Here is a 13,060-nt window from a genome sequence, read left to right on the forward strand (position 1 = left end):
TCCAAAAAAACTGCAAAAAAAATCTTCTTGTCTATTGTCTCTAGGATAAAATATACGCTACACTCCTTGGTCTGATATTTCAGCCTTTCTAAAATCTGACTTTAGCCTACCTTTCTCTATACTATTTCATATTACTTCACCAAGGCAGCATTTGAGCCAAACTAGACTACTAGCTATAACCTGAGCTCATCATTCCATCCTAGTCAGTACACATAGACTATACCCTCTGCCTGGAGTGTACTCCTTCCTCTTATAATCTTTATCATTAGCAACCTTTTATCTGAAGCCTTTTCTGATTTTCCCAGTTGATAGAACTTTCTCTATTCTTATATTTATTTATCTATTTTTAGGTAGTATCACTAATAGAAGACAAGCTCCTTGAGAACAGGGATGATTTTGTTTTCAGCTTGGTATTCACAGTACCATGCACATAGCAGTTGCTGAGTAAATGTTTGTTGGATTGAACTGTTCACTGAAATAGTTGTCATCTCTAGGAAGCTAGCTGAAGCAGCAAGGCACCCTGAGAAAGAGACAGGAGGGAGCAGGTGCCAGGCAAGTCAAACTGCCACCACTACCTTGACCACCATCTCCTTTTAGAGTCCAGGAACCTGAAGCCAAGTGCTTCAGAAATAGGAATGTCCCTTTCCAGGCCTACTTCCACCCAGCTCCCACAGCCTCATTGAGGGGAGAAATTGTTAAGAGGGAACCCACTTTCCTCATCACCACCAGCAAAATTTCCCCCTGCCCCCACATCACACCCCTACACACCATTATTTCTGCTTCCAACCCAGCTCTCACAGCCATCATTTGGGAACCAGCTCCTTTTGGAGAAAGGGCCTAGCATTTCCACCAACTGCCATACTTACTAGGCTAGCTCAGCAAACACCTTGGGAGAGGCAGGAGGCAGCAGGTGCTAGGCAAGTCAAATTACCACCTTGGCCACCATCAGATCCTGATGAGATTAGCCTAAGACCCTGAAATAATATCCCCCAAGAGCTCTAGGAATAGTGACACAAAATAATATTAAAGAAGAGGCATTATTTACTGCTTTGCCTCTGTGTCTTAAGGACCATCTGACTTGCAGCTGAAACCTTCCATATATGTTGTTTACTTCATTAGAATGAATGTGAGCTCCTTGAAAAGAGGGACTGTCTTTTGTGTTTGTATCCTTTTTGTTTAGTAAAGTGCTCTGCACATGATAAAACTTTTATAAATGCTTTGTTTATTCATTTCTCTTTTTTACTTGTGACTCTAGTACTGTAAAATTTTCTTAAACTTCTGTTTTATTTATGCATTTGTCTTTTTTTTTCATTTTTCAAATGCTTTATTAACTTCTGATTCATACCATTCATTTCTGCCAGATTTTGAGTTACAGATTTTCTCCCCGCTTTTCCCCTACCACCGCCCCAAAATAGCAGTCTCATAGCATATCCCCTCCTCCAATCTGCTCTCTCCCATATCTTTTCCCATACCCCCTTCGACTTTTCCAGTAGGGAACTGTGGAGCTCTATGCCCCAGTGTCTTTACATATTGTTTCCCAATTACATGTAAAATAGTATTAATAATAGTATATATGTATTTTTTTTAAACATTTGATTTTAAAACTTTGAATTCTAGATTCATTCCCTTCCTCCCTTGTCACTTACCCTTACTGGAAAGATAAGCAGTTCAGTACAGCTTGTACATGTGTAGCTAATGCAAAACATTAACATAGTAGATATATTGAAAAAGACTGACTATATTTCCCTCTCTTCTATCCCACTTCCCACTTGTTCTATTCTCTACTTTGATCCTGTCCCTTTTCAAAAGTGGGTGCTTCCAGCTTCTCTGCCCCCCAGCCTGCCCTCCCTTCCATCATTCCCGCTCTCATCCCCTTCCCCCCTACTCTCCTTTAGGGTGACATTCCCTATTTAGTGTGTATTTCATTCCCTCTCCGAGCCAAATTCAGTGAGTATAAGGTTGCCCCATTCCCTTTTGTAACCTTATTCTTCCCCTCCATTGTAACCATTTTCCTTTGTCTCTTCTATATGAGATAGTTTACCCCATTCTGTCTTTCCCCATTTCCTCTCATATTCCTCTCTCACCTTTTAATTTCACCTTTTAAGTATCATCCCTTCCTATGAAATTGGTCTTGTGCCTTCTAAATATACCTGTAAACATATACACACACATTCACATATGTATTCATACGCCTGTATACCCTCCGATATAGACATATATATATATATTTTTATTTCCTTCAACTGTTTTCATACTGACTTCATTGTCTTCCTCCTGCTTCCCCCTTCCATGCTTTGATCCTTTTTGTCCCCAAAATAGGAGTCTAATATTGGATTCTTCTGTTTGTTTTGCTTCCTTTGCCTGGTCATGTTGCCACTCAATTACTTTACTTTGGGGCTTTTTGCCACAATAGGACTCTGCTACCAGACAGGGGAGTTTCATACCAAACGCTGGGGTTTTCTCAGCTGCCAGCGGTATTAGTTGTGTTCCCTCTCTGAAGCCTCCACACACTCTGGCAAGCTGGTCCACACACCCCAGGACCTCCACCCTAGACTGCAATCCAGATCCAAGTAGGTTAAAGCAAGAGCGATTATTCTTCAGACTGGTCCCCCTACACTCTGCAGGCCAGGAGCTGAAGCTGCCAGGTGGCGGCATCTGGGCTGCAGCCCTCTGCGACTTCTCGCCCCGGGGGCAAAAGCTGATGCACTCCCAACTACTGGGTCCCAAAGTCCAGACTGCACTGACCTCTCACTTTGTCCTTAGCATCTATGTGTTGATAATTCTGGATTGCCACAGCTGCTGGTGATCTGGAGTCCCTCTAGCTGGCGGCTGGTCAGGCCTGCCCTAGGGCTAAAACCTTGGCTTGGAGTTGGATTCGGCTCCCAGAGCCCTGCACTGGCCGATTCCTGCCGGCCTGCCAGGCTGTCCTTAGCAGGAGGTTAGCTTCTCTGTGTCATTTTGTGGGTTCTGTAGCTCTAAAGTTTGTTCAGAGTCCCCTTTTACATGGATTGGGGGTGGTAAGAGCTGGAGCCCTGCAGAGGTCCTGTTTCTACTCTGTCATCTTGACTCCTTCCCCCGCCCCCCATTTGATTGTCTTTCTAATTTTACCTCCATATTGCTGTTGTACGGTGAATTTTTTGTAGAATAAAAATCATCATGAAAGGGTTGTTTGTATAAAAAAATCACATTAATTAGTACCTGATTCCTATTTCATGGCTTTGTTGTACGTTACTAAATGTCCTAACTATTCCTTGATGTAGATGGTTTGTAATTCTTTGTCATCTTGCAAAGAGAAATAGTCCCTGGCATTTCATTGTTTAAAATTTGCATTTATTTGTAAAATTCTAAGTTTATTTTTTTACTTGGAGATTTTTGTATTGATACAAGAATTTTTGTACTTAGTTTCTCTGAGCAAACTATGCACAGACATAAGGGCTTTAAAACCAAAAATTCTCTAATGGGACTTTGAAATTCTATAAAATTGTAGTGTCATGACTTCCTTAGGTATAGATTGCTATAAATGATTTATGTATACAATTTTAGCAAATAAACTTTGGCAAAGGTATGAAATTTAACTGATTTTCTCTATGGTAACTTAATTACATTATATTATTGTGAGGCATTATAGAATCATCATGCTATTACCACAGACACTATGCAGAAGTCTTTTTGGTAAAATCTATTTTCTTCAAAAAGTCTTGACTCGTTTCAACATTTATTTCCATTTTTCAAGTGAAAAAAAATAATTTAAAGAATTTGTTAAGTGTCTGCTATATACTACACACTGTGCTAAACACTGGAGATATAAAAGCAAAATAGTCCTCGACCTCAAGGAACTTATATTTAACCAAGTGAGATAACATACATATAATTTGGTATACACAAAAGTGGTAGAAGGTAGCTTCTAAGGGGAGGGCACTAACGTCTTAGTTCATCTCCTGCAGAAGGGAGTGCTTAAGCTGAAGTTGGTTGGGTTTTTTTTGTTTTTTTTTTTTTGCTTTTTGGAGGGCAGCTGTAGTTAAGTGACTTGGCCCGAGGTCACATGGCTAGGTTTTTGTGTTAAGTATTTGAGGCCGGATTTGAACTCAGGTCCTCCTGACCGTAGGACTGGTGCTCTATTCACTGCGCCACCTAGATGCGCCCACTTAAGCTGAGTTTTGAAGGAAACCAGGGATTCCAAGAGGTTGAGGGAAAGAGGAATAACATTGCAGGCTTATAGAGACAGTCATTGCCAATGTAATGAGACCTTCTAAGGTTGGATTATCACATGAGGAATAGCAGCAAGGGCCGATATGGGTAGAACCATAGATTGCATGAAGGTAATTGTGTAAGAAACCTGGAAAATTAGGAAGACTAGATTGTGAAGATCCTTAAATGCTAAATAGGAGTTTATATTTGTTTTTGAAAGTAAAATAGAACCACTGGAGGGATAAGTAGGGAGGTGACATGATCAGACTTGGACTTTATAAGAAATTCATTGAGTGAATTTGGCTATGTAGAAAACGGGTTAATATGAGAAGAGATTTGAGGCAGAGAGAGCAAGTAAGAATCAGTTGAGAGATGACAAGTACCTGAACTAGGGTGATAGCTATGTGAATCAGGAGACGGAGGTGCATCTCTCAGACATTATGGAGAGAGATTTGTCAGCCAATGGGATATGTCAAATGAATCAATGTGAGGAATCAGATGTCACTCAGGTTGCAAACCTGGAAGACAAAAAGAATAGTGGTATCCTTAGCAGAAAATCAGGCGAATTTGGTGGGGTTTGAGATAATGAATTCTGTCTTAGACATGTTGAGTTTATGATATCCATAGGACATTAGCTTAAAATGTCCAGTAGCCAGTTGTTGGTAAAAGGTTAGAGTTCAGGAGAAATAAAGACTGGACAAATAGATATGAGAATCATCTGTGTAGAGACGATAATTGAAACTTTTGGAGCTGATAACCAAATTATATGATTATTTTAACTCTAGCTATAATAAATCTCTTCTTTCTCTAGTTATTGCCAGACTATCCATTTAGAAGTATTTAAAAATTCCTACTGTTTGCCAAACTTAGGTGCATTTTTTTTCTTTTGCTTCTACTGTTTCTTCTTTTCTCAACAATACCCATAGATTAGTGGTTTTCAAAGGGTATGCCACCAATTTCACTAGATAGTTAAATTTTGTTTTTTATGTTACTGCACATAAAAAGAAAAGTTATGAATAATTTTGTTTAATACAGATTTCAGTAACCCAGAAGAGTACAGCATGACAAGTACAATTTTCACTCAGTAAACAAAATTTGCCTATTATAACAATGTACTAACTTTGAAGTGTATCAGACTTTGAAGTCACAAAGAATTCAACAAAAAAGGCTGATCTTATTAAAGACAATCTGAGCATGCAATCTGAGCATCTCCTGACTTTCTGTGTTGTCTCCAGCTTTAGTATTCCATCATTCTTCATAGCAAAGAGTACCGTGCCACAAAAAAAAGAAGTTTGAGAACTACTGCAGTACATAAATAATGCCTGTTTAGTATACCAAATTGCCAGATGTTTTGATCTTGTTACGGAAACTTTATTTTGTCTTAATTGTGATATTTTAAATTAACTATACTGAGTAATACTGCAAACATGTCAACTACATTCCTTTTTTCTTAAGTTTCCATTTAGATCACTGTGGTGCCTTACCTTGGTTTCTACAGAAGACAAGTTTCAAAGGAAGAACATTTATGACTCATGCTACAAAAGCTATTTACAGATGGCTTCTTTCTGATTATGTCAAAGTTAGGTGAGTTGCTACAAAACTATGTATAAATGACTTTTCTTATACATTGCCAGAAGTTTTTTGAGTTTTCATGTTGTATTCACAGTATTGGTTCCCATGCTGGCCATGTTTACCCCTCTAAATATGGCTTTGTACGATACCAGAGTGTAAATTATAATCAGAATAATAGGTCAGTGTTTACTGAGACATTGTTCCTTTTGGAGGAGGGAATCAAATATTTACATCCTTATCATACTTCTAAGACAATCTTACATAGCAGGGGAAAAAATATTGGGCTTGAGATCAGGAAGATATGGATTCAAATCTCACCTCTGACATGACCTTTGTAACCTTGAACAAGTCAGTAACTTCAGAACCTCAGGTTCCTCATTTCTAAAGTAGAAGTAAAAATGCCTGTAGTATCTATCTCACAGGGGTCACATCAGGTATGCATATAAAGAGCTTTTTATAAATTTTCAAGTGTGATATAAATGTCAGCAATTGTTACTTAATTATAATTGAAGTACAGATGATTTGTCAGAAAAAAATTCATTCCTCTTTACTAGAAAGACTACAAATTGTTTTTATGGTACTTGTAGCCTAAGTTCTATGTTAAAAGATTAAGATGGTCATGACTTAGAATTTGTGTTAATGTGTACCCATAAAAAACCCAGCATGGTGTAGTGGAAAGAGGACTGACCATTCTGTCTGGGAGATCTGGGTCCAAGTCTAACCTCTGCCACACTCTTTAGATGTATGGGGGCCCAGTGGCCCTCTAAGATGATAAGATACAGATAAGTTGCTGGTGTATCTTGATGAATAAGATAGTTCCCCCCACCAGTGAAATCACATGTCTAAACCAAAACATTCAAGGATGGATAATTGTATTCTAATGTTTAATTTTTTTATTTTCTTTTAGGAAAACACCTTTCCCCCACAACATGTACTATATTATTCTCAAAAATGTGTTCACATAATTATCAGAAATGGTACATTCTGAAAGGATATACTCTTTGAAATATTGACCTTTTATTGTTTATTTATTTGTTTTAGATAATTATCTTTCCCCCATGACATATACTTCTTTATATAAAGATATGGGTTATGTTGAAACATGTATATGCATAATTTTCAGACAAAGTGCATTTTGAAATTCTTAAAGAGTTTTTAAAATTACAAAACAAGTTCTTTGGCATTTGCTTTTGTTCACTCACTTTGTTCATTCTCTAGCTACACCTAATCATGTAGCTATTTTGATTATCCCCAGCTGTACTTTAAATTCATAAAAAACAATTTCTTTTTTATTGAAAAATAATTTTATTTCCTAGAGTAAGTTTACTTCTTAGGAATTGCGCAATTAACTGGATATCCAATACAGAATCCACCCATTCCCCTGTTATTAGATCAGATTACATTAACAGATTTTAGGGTGTGGGAGAAGCAACTGCAATAAAAACATCTGTATGACCTTTCAGAAATCAATGAAAATTTTTTTTAAAGTGTTAATCCATGCTTAATTGATCATATTTCATGAAGTTATACAATTTAAGTTTTAAAGTAGCAGAACATTATTATAAAATCTTAGTAAGAATTATATACAGAATGTTAAGGAAATTCCATGGTATAATGGAAAACCATTCCGTTTGACATCAGAAGTCCTGAGTTCGTGTCTTGGGCAGTCAGTGTGCTATCATTCCTATCAGTTTTAAACACTGGAAAATGACCTTGCTTCTCTAATAATAATAATTACTAAAGTAAATGCCTTGAATGACAGTTTGTTGTTATCATTGAATCATTTCAGTTGTGTCCAACTCTTTGTGACACATTTGGAGTTTTCTTGGCAAAGTGTTTTGCAGTTTTCTTCTTCAGCTCATTTTATAAATGAGGAAATTGAAGCAGAGTGAAGTGAGCTGCCCAGGGTCACACAGCTAGTAAGTGTCTGAAGCTAGATTTGAACTCAAGGAGATGAGTCTTCCTGACTCCATACAGGGTACTCTATCTACTGTGCCACCTAGTTGCCCCTTAAATAACAGTAGCTCATTCCTATATAGTACTTTATGGTTACAGAATATTTTTGTTGTCGGATCTAATTTGATCCTTAGAAGAATCCTGCAATGTAATCCAATTTGAATAATACAGTATCTTTACCAGGACTCTCAGAAAATCAAATGAGATAATATATGAAGTAGAACTTTGTGGCCTTTCAGTATATTTGAATATTTGGGTATAAGCCATTGTCTTTTTTCTTTTTTAAAAATTTTTATTTTCAGTTCCAAATTCTTTCCACCCCCCTCTAGCCCCTCTCCTACCCATTGAGAAGGTAAGAATCTGATACCCATTATACATATGAAGTTATGAAAAACATTTCCACATCAGCCATGTTCTGAAACAAAAAAGTGGGAAAAATAAAGAAGGAAAAAAAAATCTGTACTCTGAGTCTATCAGTTCTCTATTTGGAGGTGGATGTAATTTAATAATATAAATCCTTTGGAGTTGTAGTAGATCTTTGAATTGATCAAAGTTAGTAAGTCTTTCACAGTTAATTATTATTACAATATTGTTACTGTGTAGATTGTTCTCTGGTTCTGCTCACTTCACTTTGTATCAGTTCATATTAATCTCCCTAAATTTTTCTGAAGCCTTCATTATTTCTTATAGCATAATAGTATTCCATCCCATTCGTGTGCCTTAACCTGTTTAGCCATTCTGAAAATTGCAGTTTCCCATTTTTGCCACCACAAAAAAAAATTGCTATAAATATTTTTGTCATCCAGGTTCTTTTTCCTTTTCTTTGATGTTTTTGGGGTATAGACCTAGTAGCAGTATTGCTCGGTCGAAGGGTATACACAGTCTTATAGACCTTTGGGCATAATTCCAAATAGTTCTCCAGAATAATTGGACCAGTTCAAAAACTCCATCAGTAGTATCTTAGTGAACCTAATTTCCCACATCCTCTTAAGTATTTGTCATTTTCCTTTTCTGTTGTCTTAGCCAATCTGATGGGTATGAGGTAGTATTTCAGAGTTGTTTTAATTTGCATTTCTTTAATTATTGGTAATTTAGAGCATTTTTTCATGTGACTATCAATAGCTTTGATTTCTTCCTCTGAAAACTGCCTTTTCATATTATTTCATCATTACCAATTGGTCAGTGGCTCCTATTTTTATATATTTGTCTCAGTTCTCTATATATTTTAGAAATGAGGCCTTTATTGGAGAAATTTGCTATAAATATTTTCCCCCAGTTTCCTGCTTTTCTTATAATTTTGTCTACACTGAAACTTTAAAATTTTATGTACTCAAAATTGTCCATTTTAACTAGTGTGATTCTCTCTGTTCTGTTCAATCATGACCTATTCAGATATCTGACAGGTAATTTCTCCTGCAATCCCTTAATTAGCTTATGATGTCACACTATTTATAACTCATATACCCATTTTGAATTTGTCTTGGTATATGATGTGAGATGTTGGACACTGCCTACTTTCTGCCATACTGCTTTCCAGTTTTCCTATCAGGTTTTGTCAAATAAGGAGTTCTTGCCCCAATAGCTGGGATCTTAGGATTTATCAAACAGTAGGCTGCTGTGCTTAGTTACCTATTATGTCTTATACTTCCTATCTATTCTGCTGATTAGCCACTAACTCTCAAGCCATTTTCCTAGGATCCAAGATCTAGAGCTGGAAGTAATCTCAGGGCTGTTTAGATTTTCAGCCCATAGGTTTTATGGATGAGAAAACTGGAGCCATGGGAGATTAACATGACTTGTATAGGACCACATAAGTAGGGACCTTCTGCGTGAGGGTTTCAACCCAAGTTCTCTTACTCTGGAGCTAGTGCTTTTTCCATTGTGCCACACACTGCCTGTTCTTCAGAGTACTCACCAGTCTTCAGAGACCCATAATTTTATCCATATGAACCCTCCCTCCATCTGTACAGATTTCAACTGCTCCCTACCTTAGGAAATTGTTTCATGAATTATTTAGGCCAAAAACATTTTATCACCTGTTGCCCTGCCTCTTAGTGTAATAATAAGCCTATCTGAATTTGGATAAGCTGGTTCTTTAATGGTAGTCTTTTCCCAGGCCCTTTTTCAGTTTACTTCAGCAGACATTAAACACCTCCTCTGTATAAATACTGGGGATAAAAAGACAATAGTGAAAGACTCTGAACTCAAGATGCTTAAATTCTATTGCCACTTGAAACCATTTAAGCCTAGAAAAGGCTGTCTTGCTTTCCATGATGATATTCTTTTTTTTTTCTGCTTTTTGGAGGGCAATTGGGGTTAAGTGACTTGCCCAAGGCCACATGGCTAGTTTTAGTGTTAAGTGTCTGAGGCCAGATTTGAACTCAGGTCCTCCTGACTCCAGGGCCAGTGCTCTATTCACTGCGACATCTAGCTGCCCCAAAATTTTACATGGAGATAGAACTATACTTTTTTTTTTTTGGCTTTGGAGAGCAACTGGGGTTAAGTAACTAGCCCAAGGTTGCACAGCTAGTTTTTTTGTGTTAAGTGTCTGAGGCTGGATCTGAACTTGGGTCCTCCTGACTCTGGGGCCAGTGCTCTACTCACTGCGCCACCTAGCCGCCCCTTCCATGATGATATTCTTGCAGAGGCCAGTAACACCTCCCATATGATGAGGCAGTAGAATATTTTAGCATGAGTATTTGAAGTAATTGTAACATAATCTGCTTCCTTATATTCTCAATAAATAAATGGAATAGCTTTAAGTGTGTCATTAAAGAACAGATTTCTTTAAAATAAATCTGAAAAAATGTTTAATGTTCTTCATGTTCTGTTTTTTTATTTTAGTAATATATCAGCGGATGACATGTTGTATACAGAGACAGATTTAGAAGAGAGTATGGACAAAATTGAAACTATTAACTTTCATGAAGTAAAGGAAGTTGCAGGAATCAAATTTTGGTGTTATCATGCAGGCCATGTTCTGGGAGCAGCCATGTTTATGATTGAGATTGCCGGTGTAAAGGTACTGTGTATCTTCTTACAAAGATAAATTATAGTATTAATGGAAAGAAATACAAGAGTTGAGAGATAATATGTTCAAATCCTGGATCTAATGCTTAATATATGTGTGACCTTAAGCAAGTTATTAAACCTTTTGGAGCCTCAGTTTTTTTCTCTATAAAGTGAGAAGTTTTTTGTTTTTTATTACCTACATCGTAAACTTGTGAAGAATTTTTCAGAAGAAATCCATAACAGTGTTGATCTTCCTGTTTTTATTTGCTTTGAATATTTTTTTTAATTGAATTTGCTGCTTTGATCCAGCTGGATATATCAGTTCTTATAATGAATATTTTTAGTTCAAAAGAATAAAATAAAATTTCAAAAGTTAAAAAATAATCTGAAATAGTATGGTCTTCATCCACTTGCCTATGATGTATAGAAAATTGCCCAGGTAACTTGATACAGAACAACCTCCGGTATTGTATTCATTTTACATTGAGATAATTTGACAGCCATATCACCAGATTGTGCCGCCAGAAGGAAGGAAAAAGGGAGAAAAGATGGGCTAGCAAGGATATGTATTCTATTTGCATCAATCTCTAATAAAATTGGATAGAAAACAATTAGGCTAAATATTGAAAATTTTAGTTACAAGGTTTTGATTTCAGTATAGGCCATATTTATTTCCCATCAAATCTATCTTACTTAAAACCTGTATGGGGCGGTTGGTGGTGCAGTGAATAGAGCACTGGCCTTGGAGTCAGGAGGACCTGAGGTCAAATCTGGCCTCAGCCATGTAACACTTACTAGCTGTGTGACCTTGGGCAAGTCACTTAACCCCATTTGCCCTGCCTTCTTCCCTCCAAAAAGCAAAAATAAAAATAAAACCTAACTGTAGCTTTTAACTTGATTTTTTTTTTATTTTGAATACACATGTCCACAATAATGCCTAGATTTTACTGGCTTAATTATAAAATGCCTTTCCAAAATCCTAATTCCTTTCCCAACTAAGTTTTTTTGCCTTTCATAGCTTTTATACACAGGTGATTTCTCAAGACAAGAAGATAGGCACTTAATGGCAGCTGAAATTCCTAATATTAAACCAGATATTCTTATTATTGTAAGTACTAATGGTTTCTTGATTTAAAAATTTTTTTTTATTCTTTTGTTTTTATATCCCCTAGATTTCCCTTTATACCCTTCTCCTTACCTCTTACAAAGAGACAATCCTTATGACAAAGAATTTTTGTCGTGTTTGTTGAACTAATATAAAAGGTGATGTGAATTATGTAGAAGTTGAATTGTATATATTTTTTTTAAACGGAGAAGTGTTTTCTTCCTAGATGTGGGGAAAGTACTCAGTTTTTATGGGTTAACGTGAACTTTTGAACCAAAGAAGTAAGGTGTTGATCTAGGCTTATTGTAAAAATCAAACTTCGTGTTTTAGCTTTTAAAAATGGTAGTCCATAGGAAAACTTGTCCTGAAAGAGGGTAATGGATCTAGATGGGGCAAGTAATGTTTGCGCTACCTGGCACTTTATCCTTAGTCAGGGTGAAATTATTTTAAAGTGAACATTTACAGCAAGAGAAGAAGAGAAAAATTATTACATGAAACCTGAGAGTCATGTGTGGAAAGGAGACAAGAATCTCTGTTTTGTCTCTTGGCACTTATCGTTGCGCTGCCTTGAATTTTTATTTATTTTTGTGTGTACATGATATATCTCCCTACCTGGTTCATTAGTTCTTTGAGGGCAGAGAAGACATCAGACCCTCCTTTGTATTCCAGGCTTATTCCAGTACAGTGTCCTGCTGCATAATAAGGGCTGATTCAACCAGTCTCTAAAGTTCTGTCCTCCTACTCTGGCACCTCATTATATCATGGAGGTTACCACGGATTCCTAAAGGCAGAGGAAATGAAATGTAAGCTGTGCCAGGTCTTGTCAAGCTGGAAAATCTTTTAATAATCACCCATTAACCTGCTGTTTGTCATTTCAAAACTAGGATAGCTAAGTTTTAGGAGACTAATACTTAGTTGGCAACAGTTGTGATTCACGTGGTAAGGGGAATGTCTGTGAAATCACAGATCCTTTTGAAGCATATACTTGTTGATTATCATAAAATGTAGGTTTAGGGATATTCAGTAATAGACTGATTATGTGTTTCAAAACCTTTATGAGCACTAGTTGTTGGTGGTCTTTCCCCACTAATGTCTGTCTCTTTGTATCCTTACCTGGCCTCGAGTAGTTTCAATTCTCTACCTCATTGTTCTAGGAACAGTGGCAGTCTTTTCAATTTTCATTTACCTTTTGATGGCTATACTGATAAATGTCAAGCATTGAGATTA

The 13,060-nt window shown here is 36.7% G+C and overlaps 1 protein-coding gene across 3 annotated transcripts in view; it reads left to right on the top strand.

Moving 5' to 3' along the window:
• The window catches only part of CPSF3 (cleavage and polyadenylation specific factor 3), a 60,227-nt gene that overhangs the window by 4,693 nt on the left and 42,474 nt on the right, over positions 1 to 13,060 (top strand). For all 3 annotated transcript variants that reach the window (XM_069064809.1, XM_069064810.1, XM_069064811.1), the window contains exons 4-6: positions 5,644 to 5,772; positions 10,561 to 10,738; positions 11,747 to 11,836. In XM_069064809.1, coding sequence (XP_068920910.1) covers positions 5,644 to 5,772; positions 10,561 to 10,738; positions 11,747 to 11,836 — 397 coding nt within the window. The remainder of the gene's footprint in view (positions 1 to 5,643; positions 5,773 to 10,560; positions 10,739 to 11,746; positions 11,837 to 13,060) is intronic.

Source organism: Petaurus breviceps, unplaced genomic scaffold, assembly GCF_028583685.1.
Source record: "Petaurus breviceps papuanus isolate PSGF00001 unplaced genomic scaffold, PetGlider_PUasm1.0 90644, whole genome shotgun sequence".
NCBI lineage: Eukaryota > Metazoa > Chordata > Mammalia > Diprotodontia > Petauridae > Petaurus > Petaurus breviceps.